This window comes from Bufo bufo, chromosome 4 (genome assembly GCF_905171765.1).
Source record: "Bufo bufo chromosome 4, aBufBuf1.1, whole genome shotgun sequence".
In the NCBI taxonomy this organism is placed as follows: Eukaryota; Metazoa; Chordata; class Amphibia; order Anura; family Bufonidae; genus Bufo; species Bufo bufo.
In genome coordinates, this window is record NC_053392.1 from 218,474,246 (window position 1) to 218,496,220 (window position 21,975).

The 21,975-nt window shown below is 40.8% G+C and overlaps 1 protein-coding gene across 1 annotated transcript in view; it reads right to left on the minus strand.

The window, feature by feature from the left end:
* Positions 1 to 21,975, minus strand: part of MCF2L2 (MCF.2 cell line derived transforming sequence-like 2) — a 554,965-nt gene that overhangs the window by 39,040 nt on the left and 493,950 nt on the right. The window contains 2 exon segments of the mRNA XM_040428287.1: positions 6,047 to 6,133; positions 21,821 to 21,918. Coding sequence (XP_040284221.1) covers positions 6,047 to 6,133; positions 21,821 to 21,918 — 185 coding nt within the window.

Here is a 21,975-nt window from a genome sequence, read left to right on the forward strand (position 1 = left end):
GCCACACATCCAAAATGCTAGTGCACGGCCTTGTAATGTCCTGTCTGAACTACTGCATTATCTTCCTCTGTGGCCTCCGCCAAATTACTCCATCTCTCCCCTCGGTTCTCCTCTGCTGCTCCCCTCTGCCAATCCCTTCACTGACTCTATTACCCAGCAAATTCAGTTTAAACTACTAACCACAACATGTAAGGTAATTCACAATTTGTCTACTCCACATCTTTCATCTGCTTTCCCGATATATCCCCACATGTAATCTCTGATCCCCGCACAACCTTCTTCTTTGTTCTTCTCTTGTCTGTTAATCACACAATCGACTACAAGATTTCTCACGTGCATCCCCCATACTCTGAAAATACACTTCTTAAGGAAAGCCTACCACCTGCAATAGGCATGCTGCCACCACACAGCCAGATGAGCCACTTTTACCCTACTTTTCACCTACTGTGTTCTTGCCCCTTGTAGATTGTAAGCTCTCATGGGCAGAGTCCTCTCTCTCTCTGTACCAGTATTTTATTAGTTTAGTGTTTATCATATTTGTATTTTTATATTGTATATGTTTAACTCTTTCTTGATGTACAGCACTATGGAACTAATGGTGCTTACAAATAAATAATAGTATTAGTAAAGCCATATGTATTATTAATCGGTCAAGCCATATGTATTATTAATCGGTCCCTGCTTGCAGCTAAATCAGTTCCCAATCTTCTGGGAATTTTTGCTCATTCACCCAGAAGAGCATTTGTGAGGTCAAACACTGATGTTGAGGACTTGGCTATCAATTTCTGTTCTGGTTCATCCCAAAGGTCTTTGATTAAGATATATATATATATATATATATATATATAAATAAAGCTTCTGGGCAGCACCACCAGGACAAAATACAGCCGGAGTGCCAGAGGTTGGAGAGGTGATCCTACCACCCGTACATCAATAAAAATAAGAATACCGCGGCACTTCCAATAAAGTGACATGTGCTTTATTCACCAAAGGCGCGATGTTTCGGTTCACTCCATGGAACTTTTTCAAGCAGGGATAACACTTATTTTATATATATATATATATATATATATAAAAAATAAGGAAAATGTATGGCAGCACCAATTCACAGCATAAATAACGGGTGCTATGTCCAAGGGTGTCACTGCTTACCCACAAAATATAAACGGAAACAGACAGCACTTCCAGTAGAAAAAGTTGTGGTTTATTAGGCCACAGTGGCACAGAGTGCTGCCCTTTTTCATTTTGTTATGTGTGGGTAATTGCTTATTCCCATTGGGCTTTGCACCCGTACATCTTCAACATTTATGTCTGTGCTGCTATATATATACATATATACAGTGCTGCCCATAATTATTCATACCCCTGGCAAATTTTGACTGAAAGTTACTTTTATTCAACCAGCAAGTAATTTTTTGACGGGAAATGACATAGGTGTCTCACAAAAGATAATAAGACGATGTACAAGAGCCATTATTGTGGGAAAAAAAAACATTTCTCAGCTTTTATTTACATTTGAGCATAAAATGTCCAGTACAAAATTATTCATACCCTTCACAAACTGTCACAGTCTGTTGGAAAATCAAGAGTTCTATAACATTCCAAATAGTCCAAGCTGTTCTAAAGCATCCTAATTACCCTGATTAATTGGGAACAGCTGTTTTAATCAACTCAACAGGTGAAAAACAGCGGCTGCGCATTGTGGCTGCTCACAAGTCAGGAAAGGGCTACAAGGCCATTTCTAAATGTTTTCAAGTTCCAGTGGCTACAGTGCAAAGTATTATTAAAAAATACAAGATGTTCCGCACTGTGGAAAATCTCAGAGGACGTGGTCGGAAGCCAAAAGTGACACCTGTTCTGGCCAGGAGGATAGTTAGAGAGGTGAAAAAGAATCCAATGTTCACTACCAAGGCCATCCTGGTGAATCTGGGCTATGCTGGTGGCAATGTCTCAAGGCAGACAATCCAACGGACACTGCACACTGCTGGGTTCCACGGATGCAGACCAAGGAGGACACCACTTCTCCAGATAAGGCACACAAAAGCTCGCTTGGCCTTTGCAAAAGCTCATCTGGACAAAGAAGAAGACTTCTGGTCTTCTGTGTTATGGTCAGATGAAACAAAAATTGAATTGTTTGGTCACAATGATGTTTCCTTCATTTGGCGTAAAAAAGGAGATGCCTTTAACCCAAAGAACATCATCCCCACTGTCAAACATGGTGGTGGGAACCTAATGCTTTGGGGGTGTTTTTCAGCCAATGGACAAGGGAACCTAATAACAGTAAACGGCACCATGAAAAAAGAGCAATACATGAGAATTCTCAACGACAACATCAGGCAGTCTGCAGAGAAACTTGGCCTTGGGCACCAGTGGACATTTCAGCATGACAATGAGCCAAAACACACAGCAAAAGTGGTGAATAAATAGTTAGCAGACAACAACATTAACGTTTTGGAGTGGCCCAGCCAGAGTCCAGACTTGAATCCAATTGAGATTCTGTGGACGGAGCTAAAGATCAGGGTGATGGCAAGAAGACCCCCCCAACCTGAAAGATTTGGAGCTCATTGCTAAAGATGAATGGGCAAAAATACCTGTGGAGACATGCTGTAATAGCCAATAAAGGCTTTTCTATTGATTATTGAGAAGGGTATGAATAATTTTGGACTGGATACTTTTTGCTCAAATGTAAATAAAAGCTAAGAATTTTTTTTCCCCCCACAATAATATATATATAGCAGCACAGACATAAATGTTGAAGATGTACGGGTGCAAAGCCCAATGGGAATAAGCAATTACCCACACATAACAAAATGAAAAAGAGCAGCACTCCAAAAAATTTTAAGAAAAACCTTTTATTTACCCAGTGGGTGAATAAAAGGTTTTTCTTTTAATGTTTTGGAGTGCTGTCCTTTTTCATTATATATATATATATATATATATATATATATATATATATATATATATATATACAGTTGCAAGAAAAAGTATGTGAACCCTTTGGAATGATATGGATTTATGCACAAATTGGTCATAAAATGTGATCTGATCTTCATCTAAGTCACAACAATAGACAATCACAGTCTGCTTAAACTAATAACACACAAAGAATTAAATGTTACCATGTTTTTATTGAACACACCATGTAAACATTCATAGTGCAGGTGGAAAAAGTATGTGAACCCCTAGACTAATGACATCTCCAAGAGCTAATTGGAGTGAGGTGTCAGCCAATTGGAGTCCAATCAATGAGATGAAATTGGAGGTGTTGGTTACAGCTGCCCTGCCCTATAAAAAACACACACCAGTTCTGGGTTTGCTTTTCACAAGAAGCATTGCCTGATGTGAATAAAGCTTCACACAAATGAGCTCTCAGAAGACCTACGATTAAGAATTGTTGACTTGCATAAAGCTGGAAAGGGTTATAAAAGTATCTTAAAAAAGCCTTGCTGTTCATCAGTCCACGGTAAGATAAATTGTCTATAAATGGAGAAAGTTCAGCACTGCTGCTACTCTCCCTAGGAGTGTCCGTCCTGTAAAGATGACCGCAAGAGCACAGCGCAGACTGCTCAATGAGGTGAAGAAGAATCCTAGAGCGTCAGCTAAAGACTTACAAAAGTCTCTGGCATATGCTAACATTCCTGATCTACGATACGTAAAACACTAAACAAGAATGGATTTCATGGGAGGATACCACAGAGGAAGTCACTGCTGTCCAAAAAAAACATTGCTGCACGTTTACAGTTTGCACAAGAGCACCTGGATGTTCCACAGCAGTACCGGCAAAATATTCTGTGGACAGATGAAACCAAAGTTGAGTTGTTTTGAAGAACACACTATGTGTGGAGAAAAAGAGGCACAGCACACAACATCAAAACCTCATCCCAACTGTGAAGTATGGTGGTGGGGGCATCATGGTTTGGGGCTGCTTTGCTGCGTCAGGGCCTGGACGGATTGCTATCATCGAAGGAAAAATGAATTCCCAAGTTTATCAAGATATTTAGCAGGAGAACTTAAGGCCATCTGTCCACCAGCTGAAGCTTAACAGAAGATGGGTGTTGCAACAGGACAACGACCCAAAGCATAGAAGTAAATCAACAACAGAATGGCTTAAACAGAAGAAAATACGCCTTCTGGAGTGGCCCAGTCAGAGTCCTGACCTCAACCCTATTGAGATGCTGTGGCATGACCTCAAGAAAGCGATTCACACTAGACATCCCAAGAATATTGCTGAACTGAAACAGTTCTGTAAAGAGGAATGGTCAAGAATTACTCCTGACCGTTGTGCACGTCTGATCTGCAACTACAGGAAACGTTTGGTTGAAGTTATTGCTGCCAAAGGAGGTTCAACCAGTTATTAAATCCAAGGGTTCACATACTTTTTCCACCTGCACTGTGAATGTTTACATGGTGTGTTCAATAAAAACATGGTAACATTTGATTCTTTGTGTGTTATTAGTTTAAGCAGACTGTGATTGTCTATTGTTGTGACTTAGATGAAGATCAGATCACATTTTATGACCAATTTGTGCAGAAATCCATATCATTCCAAAGGGTTCACATACTTTTTCTTGCAACTGTATATACAGGGTGGGCCATTTATATGGATACACCTTAATAAAATGGGAATGGTTGGTGATATTAACTTCCTGTTTGTGGCACATTAGTATATGTGAGGGGGGAAACTTTTCAAGATGGGTGGTGACCATGGTGGCCATTTTGAAGTCGGCCATTTTGAATTCAACTTTTGTTTTTTCAATAGGAAGAGGGTCATGTGACACATCAAACTTATTGGGAATTTCACAAGAAAAACAATGGTGTGCTTGGTTTTAACGTAACTTTATTCTTTCATGAGTTATTTACAAGTACAAAGATAGTGGGGCCATTCTTCATCAATGGAAACCTCAAGGCCACTGGATATGCGAAATTGCTACATGATGATGTGTTTCCCTCTTTATGCACTGAAGCTGGCACGTTCCCTGAGTTTTTCCAGCAAGATGGTGCACCACCACATTATGGGTGTCAGGTCCGAGCATTCCTAGATGAACAGTTTCCTGGAAAGTGGATTGGTCGTCGTGGGCCGGTTGAATGGCCCCCAAGGTCTCCCGATCTGACCCTCTTAGACTTTTATCTTTGGGGTCATCTGAAGGCAATTGTCTATGCTGTGAATATACGAGATGTGAAGCACCTGAAACTACAGATACTGGAAGCCTGTGCTAGCATTTCTCCTTGCTATCAGTGTGTGAAGAGTGGGAGAAGAGGGTTGCATTGACAATCCAACACAATGGGCAGCACATTGAACACATTTTATAAGTGGTCAGAAACTTGTAAATAACTCATGAAAGAATAAAGTTACGTTAAAACCAAGCACACCATTGTTTTTCTTGTGAAATTCCCAATAAGTTTGATGTGTCACATGACCCTCTTCCTATTGAAAAAACAAAAGTTGGATTCAAAATGGCCGACTTCAAAATGGCCGCCATGGTCACCACCCATCTTGAAAAGTTTCCCCCCTCACATATACTAATGTGCCACAAACAGGAAGTTAATATCACCAACCATTCACATTTTATTAAGGTGTATCCATATAAATGGCCTACCCTGTATATATATATAAAATGGACAGCTCTCACTGAGGATACTTATTATCAACTTAACAAAGTGAAAAAGTAGCACTCACCCAGGTTGTATTCTGTATATAACGTTATCCTTATTATAAATGACACAAATTCTCAACGCTACATCTCTGATCGGCCATGTTATTGTTCAACCATTCAGAGCAATCCCAAGCATCTAGCACTGAAATGGCAACTGGTAAATGACTTTATGTAGTTTGAATGCCATACACTCAGAAAGGTATACATTAATGTCAGTGTACATGGAATGTGCATTCACTGAACTGCAGCTACTCATTTTGAAACCTTCAGATAAATTTCAGTGCTATGACACATAACATAACAGAAAGCCATTGGAAGAGGTACAGGCACATCTATAAAAGAGCAGTATATATGTAGATATTAGAATGGATGCAAAGGCTTATGTTTACTACCTTTTGTGCGAGCTGGAACTTTAATAGCTGTTGAACTGATAGAAGAAGCTAATGAAAAGCGACGAGCAACTTCTTTCTCCTTAGATTCTGACTCTAATGGACACAGATGTATAGCAAGAATTTGTCAAAATACAGTAGGTAAATAAAGTAGATAAAGCTTCACGTAACATGGACAAACAGATGCATCATGTTAACTGTCAATGTGAAAGTGAAGGACAATGATGTTCATCAAGGCAATGTCCACCCTGGCAACAGCCCTACAATTTGCTTTACTGGGCTGCTAGACGGAGAGCTGTAATTCACTTTGATATGCACAACACCTGGATGTGGATTTCAATATTAAAAAAGTCCTATTAGCTAATTCGAGCATGTGTAGTATAATTCCTCCCACTATTCCACACTCAGCTGAGACACTGGTCTATTAATACAAGTCAATAAAATATATTTGTTTTATAGCAATAGCTAGAAAAGACTGAAAAACAATCATTTAAATGCCATCTGTTTTAGGAGTACAAAGTTTAAATCTAATTTGTTTATGAAAATTATGAGTATTATAGGTTGCCCTTTCATAGAAATCAATTTGTATCCTCTGCTTGGGAGCTCAGTGTCATGTGGCTGGTGTTTGTACATCTATTATTAGATTTTTGCTACCACTGTTATCAAGTAGCAATATACCGGTACATTTTCTAGATGTTTAGCTCAAACACAAGAAATCATTTAAACTGCATAAAAGTCTTTTCAATGGGACTAAAGGGCTTATTCACGTTGTTGGGGTATCTGTACACGCAGCGGTGTGTGCCACACGGCCAAGAGCTGCACATGGCTGCACCATTTGCTATTATATACTTAACTTTCAATTCCAATAAAATATAAAATCAGACTTAAACCCTTCCCTAAAAAATCCCTCCAATGTCTCTGCCTAGGGAGTAGAATAGCCAGCCCGAAAAGGTGTGACCTAGATCCAGCTTCTAGATCACATCTATGTCCGCAATATCAACCGTCATCTTGGCTTCTTCAGATAAGCAAATCTTCAATATATTTTGAATGCTATTGTGTCTTTTCTGAACAATTGATCACATTTTGTAAATTCTAGACATCTTTGGTATAGTGGTCTTGCCCACAGTGGCATTGTGGTCGTGTCAGGATACCTATTGTTTATGGTGGTGGTGTCTGCTATATCTGTTTCTTGATTGTAACCAGTCAACATCACTTTAGCACCTAAAATACCCCATTTTTGTATGTATGGGGTGAAACGAACTGGGCTTTAATAACACTGAGTACAAGTAGGTACTAATGGGTGTATATCTAACTTATGTAGGGGTGTAATTTTAGTAATACTCTACTCTTTTTTGCCATAAAATAAAAATAACTTTAAAAAAGTGTATAATTGATTTTTTTTCCTGAAATTTTGCCAAAATAAAAAATAAATATAAATGAAACACTAAATTATATGTACTAAAACATGGTAACTAAATAAGTACAACTCATTCTACAAAAAAAACAAGACCTTTATAAAGGTACGATAAGTCAAACAGAAAAAAATAAGTTATGATCCCTGAAATGCAAAGAGGTCAAAAACACTATTCATGTTCTTAAGGCCAGAATTGGCTTGGCTAATTCTAGTGGTTAACTCTGGCACACTTTGCATTTTACAGATTACAAGGTTTTGTTTCAAAATATTATTGGCGTGATCTATGTTTTGCTGAATACATACCGTTAAAACTGCATAACCTTGGTGTTCACTTGCTTGTTCCAGTCATGTAACTTGCTATTTTATAGAGTATCCTCTTTTTATATACCGTATTTTTCACCCCATAAGACGCATTTTTCCCCCCCAAATGCCCCTGGGGGGCGTCTTATGGGGCGAATACTAATGACCGCTTCCATTAAGGGAGCATTCATTAGTACCGGAGGACCAAGAATCAGTGAAGGTCTTTACTCACTGCTTCCTGGTCCTCAGCTGTTGGCTGTGCAGTGGCTGCGCACAGCGTGAGGGCGCTCTGTGACAGCAGGAGGAAGAAGGTTGCGGGCGGTGAGAAACGGCGGTGTCCAGGAGCAGGAGAGGTAAGTGGGTTTTTTATTTTATAAAACATGAGGCAATATGAGGCTGCTGGGGGGTAATCTAAGGCAATATGGGGCTACTGGGGGGTAATCTGAAGCAATATGGAGCTGCTGGGGGATGATCTGGGGCAATATGGGGCTGCTGGGGGATGATATGAGACCATATGGGGCTGCTGGGGGCTGATCTGAGGCAATGAGGGCTAATATGAAAGGCAATGGGGGCTGCTGGGGGATAATATAAGAGGCAATGTGGGCTGCTAGGGGCTAATATTAGAGGCAATGGAGGCTGCTGGGGGCTGATATGAGGCAATGGAGGCTGATGAGAGGCATGGGGCTCTTATCTGAGGTCTAATTGGGGGTCATTAACATTGGGGTCTGAGCTGAGGCCTGATTGGGGGTCTGATCTGAGGTCTTGTTGGTGTCTTATTAACATTGGGGGTCTGATTGGGGCTGTTAGCTGAGGTCTGATTAACATTGGGGGTCTGATTGGTGGTCTGACCTTAGGTCTAATTAAAAAAAAAAAATTCTTATCGTCCTCCTCTAAAACCTAGGTGTGTCTTATGGACAAGTGCGTCTTATAGGGTGAAAAATACAGTACTTACATTCTCATTATTTTACAATATTTTCCTATGAGGGCAGAAATTTATTTCTAGTATTTTTTTCAGTTAGGCCATATATTTGCATTCGCTTAACTCAAGTTGGTATCAGAGAAATTGTGTAGTACAAGAAATATAGCAACATTGATGATGACAGCACGTGTTAACTTGTACAAATTGTACATACTGTAGGTAGCCCAAGGCAGCAATCTCTAAGCACAGAAATGGCAAGAAAATATCTATTAAATGATTTGTTCATTGGAAAACAAATTCAGAAAAATGGCAGAACTGAGTTACAAAATAAAACAAGCAATACTCACAAATCAGCGTCTGATGCCATTCCAACACTTACCTGGTCTCTGCGTCCTAGTGTCTTATGAGGCACAGGAAATGCCTACTTAGTCACTTAAGCATTTAACCTGAATATTGAATACTATTTTATTGTATCTCTATAGAAGTTGGCCCTCCATTATTGTAATACACAGCTTCAAAAATCCTGCGTGGACATAGATGTAAAAGCTAACAGCCAGCAACCACCACTTGAGTCAGTAGGCAATATGCTCCGCCTCCAATGCTCCTTTTAGTGGTGGCTGCAGATAGGCACCATGTTATCTTTTACACCTATGTCTATGCAGGGGATTTGGTGTGCTGTGTAAAAAAAATAAAAAATCAAGGTTCAGCTCAGATCTGTGGCCCTAACAATTTGCATAATTATGAAAAATTATTTAGATTTACCTTACGAGTACATGCACTTAGCAGTGTTGTTTATGTCGATTTTCCATGCAGATTTTCATGCATTTCCACACCAAATTGGCACCAAAATCTGCATGTGTTACTTGCAGATTTTTCCACAGATTTTGACGGAGATTTACCCCAGATATCACCCAATGTATTCCAAATCTGAACTGAAAGTCCACACAAACAACTTACATTCTGAAGATTTCAAAATCCACAATGCAGATCAATTTGTGGACCATGTACATGAGACTTGGAGAATCTTATCTATTTAGTGGGTACATATACCAAAGGATTATTTTTGTCAACATACTCTCATATGTTTTTTTTACTGGATGCCTCACTATTAAAAAGTGTAGCAGACTGTACTATTCCATACAGCATAACAAATAAGCATATCGAAGTATCATGTAAGGACACTCCTTTTGACCCCTGTCAGGTAAATGGTTACATCTGATGTACTGTGAGCTTTTTACCACATATGGCAAGCGGGCACTACAAAACTCCTACCTGCTGATTTTTATATGCCAGATATACTTAGAATTTTTTTTGATATTTTGGAACAAGGTTGGAGTAATGCTAAACCTTTCTTTTAAAAATGGTACATTTCTATTATTGTATTGTTTAGACAGACAGAAGTACCGTATTCACTGAGATAGCAATGAAAGCATCTGGAACCCGACTGTGTCTCTGTGTGCCCTTCTTTCGTCATTAAAAGTGTTATCCTAGACTAAACTTTTTAACAGTCCACTTCAGAGTGGCTGGACCCACGTTGGGGTTCATACTAACCTGGTCCCCTCTGCTGGATCCCAGCTGCATTAGTCCACAGCTGCATCCACAGGTTCTGGGTCGCTGGGTATCAACATCCTGTTGATGGGCATCATGTGAACTAGTAATGTACCGTGTGGGTGACAGGTCACCGCTGCAGCCTGTCAACAGGATGTTGATTCCCAGAAACCCGGGACCTTTGAAGGCGGCCATGGAGTGATGCAGCCAGAATCCATCAGAGGGGACTAGGTAAGTATGAACCCCAACACTGGTCCAGCCACTCTGAAGAGGTCTGTTAAAAAAGTTTAGTCTTTGATAACCCCTTTAGGGTAATTTTATCAATTTGCTAGTGCAAATGTTAAAATTAACGTATCTAGACAATAATATGTTACCTAAAAGCTATCTACATCTCATGTCACTGTATATTAAAGGGCACCTGTCAGCAGATTTGTACCTATGAAACTGGATGACCTCTTGCATGTGAAATTAGATGACAGATGCCCTTTAAATTGCATTACCCTAAAGAAAAAGACACCTGAAAATGCATAATCCTGAGATCTCTTCATGTGAAGTCTTTTCACACTAGTTTCAGCTATTATTTTGATGTCCTGGTCAGGTACCTGATGCTGCGTGACAACCACTTATTTCTATTATAGGGCTTATATTTTCTGTGACCTATGTAGGCCTTAGACATAGGAACAAATGACTCTGCTGCGGATAAAAAAGCAGTTATAGACACACATGCAGTGTAATGGTTATGCTATAGTGTTTACAGTGCATACTTGATTAGTGACTTGGACATAAATAATGAGAAGACAAGAAGATGAAAAGTGAATGCTGATGGAACACGTTCATGAGCTTGTGGAGGACAAGACACCACAAAGTGCAAATGCTCAGGTTACCTTTGGGTGGAGTTCTGCGGTTCGAAAGACCCTGCAATGTGAACCTTTTTCTAGCAAGCGCTGAGCGCTCAAGATTATGACTGGCAGGATTATCAGCTAGGAAAGAGGGAGAGGGAAAGCAGTAAAGCTGGAGGGGAGTGAGGTTAGTTAGGATAACCAGCAAGCACACAAGGGAAAGGATGGTAATGGGCCTCACTTTCTATTAGCAGAGAAAATTCCCATCAAACTTAAAATAATGAAAAGTGGTTCATCTATCAGAAACTGTTGAATGTACATGCTGTGGTGGAGCCTTAAGGGTACATGCACACGTTCAGGATTCATGTGCGGAGCATCCGTACTGAAATCCGCATCAATTGGTGCAGATTTGCATGCGGATTTTACTAAGTGAATGAAGAAAATCCGGTCAGGAAAAATAAAATAAATTGACATGCTGCGGATTTTAAAATCCGCACCGCAGGTCAAAATCCGCGCGGAAATAATCTGCATCGTGTGCACTGAGAATTTCAAATTCTCATAGAATAAAATGGACATGACCTACAGTGCGGATTTTCTGCACGCAAATAAGAGAGCTCTTCATAAATGAACAAACCTCAGTGAACTGAAGCAATGTTGTAAAGAAGAGTGAGGCAAAATTACTCCAGAAGTGGAAGAGACTGATAAAGTTATATAGAAAATTAGTTTTTCACACATGGCTTTTCCATTTTGGCTTAATTTTTGTTGAAAAAACTGAGAATTCAATATACAGGGTAGACCATTTATATGGATACACCTTAATGAAATAGGAATGGTTGGTGATATTAACTTCCTGTTTGTGGCACATTAGTATATGTGAGGGGGGGAAACTTTTCAAGATGGGTGGTGACCATGGTGGCCATTTTGAAGTCGGCCATTTTGAATCCAACTTTTGTTTTTTCAATAGGAAGAGGGTCATGTGACACATCAAACTTATTGGGAATTTCACAAGAAAAACAATGGTGTGCTTGGTTTTAACGTAACTTTATTCTTTCATGAGTTATTTACAAGTTTCTGACCACTTATAAAATGTGTTCAATGTGCTGCCCATTGTGTCGGATTGTCAATGCAACCCTCTTCTCCCACTCTTCACACACTGATAGCAACACCGCAGGAGAAATGCTAGCACAGGCTTCCAGTATCCGTAGTTTCAGGTGCTGCACATCTCGTATCTTCACAGCATAGACAATTGCCTTCAGATGACCCCAAAGATAAAAGTCTAAGGGGGTCAGATCGGGAGACCTTGGGGGCCATACAACTGGCCCACGACGACCAATCCACTTTCCAGGAAACTGTTCATCTAGGAATGCTCGGACCTGACATAATGTGGTAGTGCACCATCTTGCTGGAAAAACTCAGGGAACGTGCCAGCTTCAGTGCATAAAGAGGGAAACACATCATCATGTAGCAATTTCGCATATCCAGTGGCCTTGAGGTTTCCATTGATGAAGAATGGCCCCACTATCTTTGTACCCCATATACCACACCATACCATCAATTTTTTTGTTCCAACAGTCTTGGAGGGATCTATCCAATGTGGGTTAGTGTCAGACCAATAGCGGTGGTTTTGTTTGTAAACTTCACCATTTACATAAAAGTTTGCCTCATCACTGAACAAAATATTCTGCGTAAACTGAGGGTCCTGTTCCAATTTTTGTTTTGCCCATTCTGCAAATTCAGTGCGCCGATCTGGGTCATCCTCGTTGAGATGCTGCAGTAGCTGGAGTTTGTAAGGGTGCCATTTGTGAGTAGCTAATATCCGCCGAAGGGATGTTTGACTAATGCCACTCTCCAGTGACATGCGGCGAGTGCTACGCTGTGGGCTCTTGCTGAATGAAGCTAGGACAGCCACTGATGTTTCTTCATTAGAGACAGATTTCATGCGTCCCCATTTTGGCAAATCCAACACTGAACCAGTTTCACGAAACTTAGCAAGCAGTTTGCTAACTGTAGCATGGGAGGTGGGTGGTCTCGTAGGGTGTCTTGCATTGAAATCTGCTGCAATGACCCGGTTACTGCGTTCACCAGACATCAACACAATTTCTATCCGCTCCTCACGTGTTAACCTCGGCGACATGTCAATGGCTGTAAACAAAGAGAAACTTGTAAATAACTCATGAAAGAATAAAGTTACGTTAAAACCAAGCACACCATTGTTTTTCTTGTGAAATTCCCAATAAGTCTGATGTGTCACATGACCCTCTTCCTATTGAAAAAACAAAAGTTGGATTCAAAATGGCCGACTTCAAAATAGCCGCCATGGTCACCACCCATCTTGAAAAGTTTCCCCCCTCACATATACTAATGTGCCACAAACAGGAAGTTAATATCACCAACCATTCCCATTTTATTAAGGTGTATCCATATAAATGGCCCACCCTGTATATAGTATTGATAATAGCGCTGACGCTCGTTCCCATGTCACACTACGATTAACTATATGTTGCAGAGGTATTGCAGCAGTACCGAACTACCTGCTGTACCCAACTAAGGCCTTCAGTGAATCGGCAAAGGAAGAGTTAAAGCAATGCTGACAAGTATATATATAGAAGGTATCTAGTAGTACCAAACAGAATCCCTGACGAAGGACAGCGATCTATCCGAAACGCGATGGAAGTTATCCAGCCACCCGTAGCTCTTACAGTGACGTCACTAGGTGCTCTAGTGGAGCGCGAGCTTTGGATTGGAAACTGAGTTGAGCCACGGGCCGGGGGACACACTCCTAAATACAGATACCGACCCACTTTATACTGGAGTTGATAGCTACATACAAAGTAAGAAAAACGCTGTGGAATAGTTTTCCCACCTACAAAGGATGGAAAGGTCTGCAATTTGTATCGTAGGTACACTTAATCTGGGAGAGATAGAATCTAAAAAGGAAGAATCCAGAAAATCACAATGTATGATTTTTAAATAATAAATTTGCATTTTATTGAATGAAATAAGTATTTGATACAATAGAAAAACAGAACTTAATATTTGGTACAGAAACCTTTGTTTGCAATTACAGATGTCAGACGTTTCCTGTAGTTTTTGACCAAGTTTGCACACACTGCAGCAGGGATTTTGGCCCACTCCTCCATACAGATCTTCAGGTTTCGGGGCTGTTGCTGGGCTACATTGAGTTTCAGTTCCCTCCAAAGATTTTCGATTGGGTTCAGGTCTGGAAACTGCCTAGGCCACTCCAGGACCTTGAAATGCTTATTACGGAGCCACTCCTTAGTTGCCCTGGCTGTGTGTTTCGGGTCATTGTAATGCTGGAAGACCCAGCCATGACCCATCTTCAATGCTCTTACTGAGGGAAGGAGGTTGTTGGCCAAAATCTTGCGATACATGGCCCCATCCATCCTCCCTTAAATACGGTGCAGTCGTCCTGTCCCCTTTGCAGAAAAACTCCCCCCAAAGTATGATGTTTCCACCCCAATGCTTCACGGTTGGGTCGGTGTTGTTGGGGTTGTACTCATCCTTCTTCCAAACACGGCGAGTCGAGTTGATACCAAAAAGTTCTATTTTGGTCTCATCTGACCACATGACCTTCTCCCATGCTTCCTCTGGATCATTCAGATGGCCATTGGCGAACTTCAAACGGGCCTGGACATGTGCTGGTGTGACCTTCTGTGCCCTGCAGGATTTTAATCCATGGTGGCATAGTGTGTTACTAACAGTAATCTTTGGCTCCAGTTCTCTTCAGGTCATTGACCAGGTCCTCATGTGTAGTTCTGGCTGATTCCTGACCTTTTTCCGAATCATCCTTACCCCATGAGGCGAGACCTTGCATGGAGCCCCAGACCGAGGAAGATTGACAGTAATCTTGTGTTTCCATTTTCTAATAACTGCACCAACAGTTGTTGCCTTCTCACCAAGCTGCTTGCCTATTGTCCTGTACCCCATCCCAGCCTTGTGGAGGTCTACAGTTTTGTCCCTGGTGTCCTTAGACAGCTCTTTGGTCTTGGCCATGGTTGGAGAGGTTGGAGTGTAATTGATTCAGTGTGTGGACAGGTGTTTTTTATACAGGTAACAAGTTACTAAGGTAATGAGTGCAGAGTAGGAGGGTTTTTTAAAGAAAAACTGAATTCTTGCTGGTTGGTAGGTGATCAAATACTTATTTCATGCAATAAAATGCAAATTAATTATTTAAAAATCATACGATGTGATTTTCTGGATTGTTTTTTTGATTCTGTCTCTCACAGTTGAATTGTACCTACCATAAAAATTACAGACATCTCCATTTTTTGTAGTTGGGAAAACTTGCAAAATCGCCAGTGCATCAAATACTTATTTTCCCCACTGTGTGTATATATATATATATATATATATATATATATATATAAAATTTGTTACATAGTTTGTGATGTTAAAAAGGAAAATACAAACCCAAGTGGTCCAGATATAGGAACAATAAGATGGAACAATCTGATGGACAGACCAACATCCAACGCTGTTAAAGGGGTTGTCCACTTTATTTATATTGATGACCTATCCTCACGAGCCCAGCCTTCTCTTCAAACTGCTGATCGGCGGGGATGTGATATTGATGATGATGTATCCTGAGGATAGGTCATCAATATAAAAAAACTGACAATTCCTTTAATATCATTCAGGGGTCATGCATACTAGGGCATTGAAACTCCGCACATGAGCTGTGTATTTAGATCTAGTGATGGGATCATATTCTATTCTGTGAGGCCAAACCCTGTATGTGTTTAAATCATGAAAAATGTCCAACTCTTTCTTAATCTTTTTCTGCCATTAACAATTCCTGTGGGTGCTGATTCCATAACTTTACATTTCTGACATTTAAAGAGACACTTCAGAAAGGGGTATTTTTATATACTCTGCATTCATAGAAAACATTTGTTTTTGAATTTTTGGTTTCTCTTTTTCATTTTGGCACTACTATTTAATTAAAAATTAAAGGGGTTTATCCAAGTTCTAGAAAAAAAAATAACACAATGCAAACCTGATTGTTAGGAATTTCTACATTAGATAAGTAAGTCTTAATAAATAAAAAAAATCTATTTACACACTTACCTAGTACTGCTCTGGCCCTTTTGTTTACATGCAGTTCCAGATCTGTGGGGCAGTATAACTACAATCTATGATGTTCTTCTCATGAATATTTTTGGGTGCCAGGTAAGTCTTTTCCCTACCCTGCCTGTCTTGGTTCTCTTTGCACAATAATGTTGATGGTTATTTACTCCCATTGTCAGCCTTACTGGCACAAAGAAACAGATTGACCTTATACTGCAGCTCTTCACAGTGGTTACCGGCATCACACAGACATTTTTTTTCTTCTGTTTGCTCTCCTGGCCCTTTAAATCCTTCATTTATACAGGCACGGTTTCACCTGTTCTAGTCCAATAAACCATTACCTCCCACCCTGCTGGGTTTGATTGTAATTTCCCTTTTGCTCATCAGGTTGTGAAAGATAATGCTAAGCTATTCCACATTCAGGAAACAATAAAGTACAGTGGATGTGGCTTCTCACTCTGACAAGCTCCACCCACATATTGGAAATTGGCACTGGTGTGCGCTACACATGACTATGACTGGTACACATTGGCAGCTGGCAAGCACTGTTCATTCAATCTCAGCCTCTTTGAGGATGCCCATTAACCAGGGTGTGGATTGTCGCTCAAACCAGCTCAGCCCACAGATTGCACATCAGTGACGTTCCATGCACAGAGGCAGGACTACTCGCTCCCTATGGAAGAAGTAAGTCAACTGAAAATCCATTTGTTTTGTTTAGACAAACATACAAAGAATAAAATAATGACTTGGAAAACCCCTTTAAATACAAAATACTGGCCTTCTGTAGCAGAAACAGGACATTCTATATAGGTAGGTAATCCATTGTCAATTTTCTGCTGCTATGAGGGGAATATGATATCTGAAAAGGTAATCTTCATAATAGTGTTAGAGTTGGCACAACAGTGTGACTACTGTTCTCCTAATAGACCTATACCTATAACCCAGACCTATAAAGATGCCCACAGAAGAATACTGTATTGATTAGTATAATGTGCAATGCTCTGATTTAGGCTACTTTCACACTAGCGGCAGCCTTCTCCGGCAGGCTGTTCCTGTTAACAGCCTGCCGGATCCGTGCTGCTGCTAGTGCACACGTGCCGCCAGAGGTCCGCTCCGGTCCCATTGACTATGATGGGGGCGGGCCGGAGCTCCGGGGCAGCACGGCAAACATGCCGAGAGGCGGCTGGAATAAAACTACGACATGCCGCTTATCAGTTTAGTCGCTCTCCTCTGTACTTTTTCCTGCTGCAGTGTGTCCTTTCTATGGACTGGTGCCCAGAACTGAACTGCATAATAGGAATTATTGACCACAACTCTCTGGATGCGGTCCTTCAGCCAATTTTCAATCCAATTACAAACTATACTTTCCAAGCCTATAGACCTTACTTCACCTATGAAACGTCTAGGGACAGTATCAAAAGCCTTTGCAAAATCCCTAAACATTACATCCACAGGTGCCCCTCTGTCCAGGCTACTACTCACCTCCTCATAAAAACAAATCAGGTTAGTCTGACAACTTCTGCCCTTGGTAAACCCATGCTGGTTAGCACTTATAATAATATTTACAGTCACATACTCCTGTATATAGTCCGTTAAGAGTCCGTCAAACATTTTTCCCACAACAGAAGTTAAACTAACTGGTCTATAATTACCTGTGAAGGACTTAGATCCTTTTTTTAAATATGGGCACCACATTTGCCTTGCGTCAATCACTTGGCACTGTACCAGTATGAAAAGAATCTTTAAAAATTATAAACAGGGGCACAGCAATGACTGAACTGAACTCTTTAAGCACTCTTGGGTGTAATCCAACTGGACCCAGAGCCTTGTTCACATTTACCTTATTTAACTTATCTTGGACCATATCTAAAATTAGCCAATTGAGTATATTACTGGATGTACTAGCAGCCCCAGCACCACAGATATCAGCTCCTTTCTATTCTTTTGTATATACAGAGCTAAAAAAAAACATTTAGTAACTCTGCCTTTTCCTTATCTTCAGTGACTACTCACCCTTTACCATTATTTAGGGGACCTACTTGCTCGGACCTTGGTTTTTTAGCATTTATATATTTAAATAATGTTTTGGGATTTGTTTTGCTCTCTTTTGCTACCTGCTGTTCATTTTGTATTTTTGCAAAGTTTTATCTCCTTTTTACAGATTTTATTAAGCCCTTTGTAATCTTCAAACGCTACAGCTGACCCCTCAGATTTGTATTTTTAAATGCCCGTTTTTTGTCTTTTATTGCCCTTTTAAATTAGCTGTAAGCCATGGGGGGTTTAATTTTAGCCGTTTATATTTGTTACCTAAAGAAATACACTTTTTTAGTGCAATTACCGTACTCAATGTGGATTTAAGTTTCTCCCATTTATCCTCAGTATTATTATGTGACAGTAGCTGCTCTCAGTCTATGCCCTGAAATGCTGCCCTCAACCCAGGGAAATTAGCCTTTTTAAAATTCAGTGTCTTTGGTCTGCCTGACAAAGTTTGCTTCTTATAGTTTAGGGGGAATATAATTATATTGTGGTCACTATTACCTAGTGTTTCTCGAACAGTAACATTTCCAAGAAGCTCTGCATTATTAGAGATTACCAGATCCAAAAGAGCATTGCCCCTAGTGGGAGCTTCTACAAACTGGCCCATAAAGTGGTCCTGCAGCAAGTTGAGGAATCTTCTCACCTTTGCGGTTGAGGCAGAACCATGTCCCCAATCAATGTCTGGGAAGTTAAAATCTCCCATTACGACCTCTGTAGCAGCCTGTGCAACCCACTCTATTTGGTTATACAGTTGAGCTTCTATCTCCTCTGTGATGTTAGGGGGTCTATAGATTACACAAAGTATTATTTTTTCAGCGTTTATATCCCTTTGAACTTCCACCCATAAGGTTTCCACATCCTCACCATCCTCACCCACAATTGCCTCTTTCACACTTGTCTTCAGATCACTCCTGACATACAGGCATACACCCAGTCGCATACCTACCATATAGGCAGACCATGCAGCTGCTATGGGGTCCGTGAGGAAGGGGGGCCCGCAGTGGAGGAGTCCCTGCCCTGTCTATCTTCCTAACTGTCTCCTGTCTGCTAGCCCTACCTCCCGCCTCCTAGCCCTGCCTCCCTCCTGCTAGCCCCGCCTCCCTCCTGCTAGCTCCACCACGCCTGATTCCTCTGGATTGCCACAACCCCGCAAGTAATGAAGTAAGTGACAACTTGTAGGTGAGGACAGTGCAGAGGTGTATGTGTGTGGAAGGAGGTGGGGGGTCACTCAGCTTTCCTCAGCACATATGCCATTCAGAACAGGAGGAAAGCTGGTTGTCACTACATTATGTAATGTGATTCAGCTTTCCTGATGTCCTGCATGGCACAAGTACAGAGGCATGAGAAGATATGAGGGTAGGTGGAAGTTGTGTTACTCAGCTTTCTCAGACTATACTCATGTCTCTCCACATGTGCCATGCAGGACAGCAGAAAAGCTGGGTGCTATTACATCATGTAATGTCACTCAGATTTCCTGCTATCCTGCAAGGCATAAATGCAGATAATAAGAACATGGAAAGACAGGGGGGAGGGGTTCACCCAGCTTTCCCAGAGACTCCTGTCTTTGCACATGTGTCATGCAGGATAGCGAGTAATGTCAGTGTCTCCCAGCTGTCCTGCATGACACAGACGATGGGGGGAAGGGGGGCACTCACTTCCTCAAACTTTTCTCATGTCTCTGCGCATGTGCCATGCTGGACAGCAGGAAAGTTGGGTGGTATTATATCATGTAATGCCCCATATTCATGTCAAAATATGCTATTAACCGCCAGAACCTACCAGATCCCATTCACTATAATGGGTCTATTGGGTTCCGGCATGAGTACTGCCATTTTGTAGAACAAAATACTGCTGCATGAGGTGGGGTAGGGGAGAAGTTAGGGAGGGTAGTGAGAGGAGTCAGGGCGCATAGTGGGAGGGACTTGGAACAGGCATGGGGGCCCAATCTAAATTCTTGCTATGGGGCCCAATGATTTCTATGTATGCCCCTGCACACGCCACCGCCTTTTCTATTGACAATGTCTTTCCTAAATAGTGTAAAACCCTCAATATTTACAGCCCAGTCATGCGAAGACACAGGAGTCTGGCAATGGTGGGGGTATTTTTTGCCACAAAGGTCAGAATAACTGCTTTCCTTTTTTTTATTTTTTTTGCCCACCTAGGGTTTCTGCTGCATTTTTTTGTGGTGGTTTTCCTGGCATGTTTTGCAAGCAGTGTGTCTTACCACAAGTATTTTCTTAATGCCGCTTTTCTCCTACACAGAAGGTGATGTCAAAACACCTAAAAAACGCCATCTAATCAACAAATATACCAGTAACAAAAAAAGATTCCCCCACTTATTTATTGCAAAGTGCCAACACGGTATCCTGAATACTACAGTCCAATACAGTATATCTTCCTTGTAGTTTATCATTTAGCTGTAATAGCCTACCTACATTCAGTGCGCTGCCTGTGCTGTTCATAGTGCGCCCTGCGCTGATGAATGGCAGGAAAAGTCTAAGGCATATTGGTGCATCATAGAGAGGGTTCTGATTGCCGTCTCGAGCACCCGTGCCATAGGTTCGCCACCACTGCCAAAGACTTTCAAATAACATTGGGAGCAGGGTTTTTTTCACGCCAAAAAGGCTGCAAAAAACACAGGGGCAAAAAATGCCATTAAAAATCCAAAAGTGCAGAAAAATGCCAGCAAAAGCTATGTATGAAAGTACCCTAAGAAAGCAAATTGTCCTTCCATGCCTCTTTCCATAATAAGCCTCATTCAAACATACGTGGATTTTCACGGACCACGGTCCGTGAAAACCCGTCCTGCCATCCTGCTGAGTGCACGGTGTCATTGGTTTCTATGACGCCGTGCGCTTTGTGCCGCCGCCGCTGTACACTACTACACTTGTAAAGATCATATGAGTGTATTACTGTACAGCGGCGGCACGAAGCGCACGGCGTCATAGCAACCAATGACGCCGTGCGCTCCTGCACTCAGCAGGACGGGTTTTCATGGACTGTGGTCCATGAAAATCCACGTATGTGTGAATGAGGCCTTAGTCTCAAAATGTCTTATTCACACAATGTGCACATGTGTAAAATGAGAATTTGAAAAAAGTCTATATTACAGATTGGTATGTGCCTCATATAGGTCTGTACCTAAAATGTGTACCCATAGTCTATTACAATAGTATCAATTGCAAACTCAAACTTCCATCATTATTTTGCGATATATTATGGTATATCATTTTACTATTGTTAAGAAGACTCGACTGCTCAATTTCCGAGAAAGAATTTAAACTTTTTTTATAATTATATATAAAAGAAGTAAAAGAATGTGGTCATGGGATCATGAACCACTAACCTTTTAGCTTCTGTTGGTTTAAAACAAACTTCCTATTTTTTTCCACAGCTTTCGTGTTTCTATGTTTCTGTCTCTTAGTACATTTGTTTCTTTTTCTATAATTCACACTGCACTGCAGAACTATGAGAGATCTGTAATCATCCCCACTACGCTGCACAACAATGTATAATGCATTTGAACTTCTTATCGTAAAAGTCAATATAAAACAAAGCGATGGATTATGATGATGGGTTTATTTTCTCTTGAGTTAAAGTTAGGTCATCAAGAAGTATCCAGAAACTCTTACCTTTCGCTTGTCTCCCAACTGGACTTGAAGTTCTGTTCTTGTTATTATTGTTGGCGGATTCTGCCTTGTTTTGATTGTTTAATGACGTTTTATTTGGCCTTTTTAATAAAGCAGAACAGGACAATATATAATTTTAACATTAATCTATTCAATCA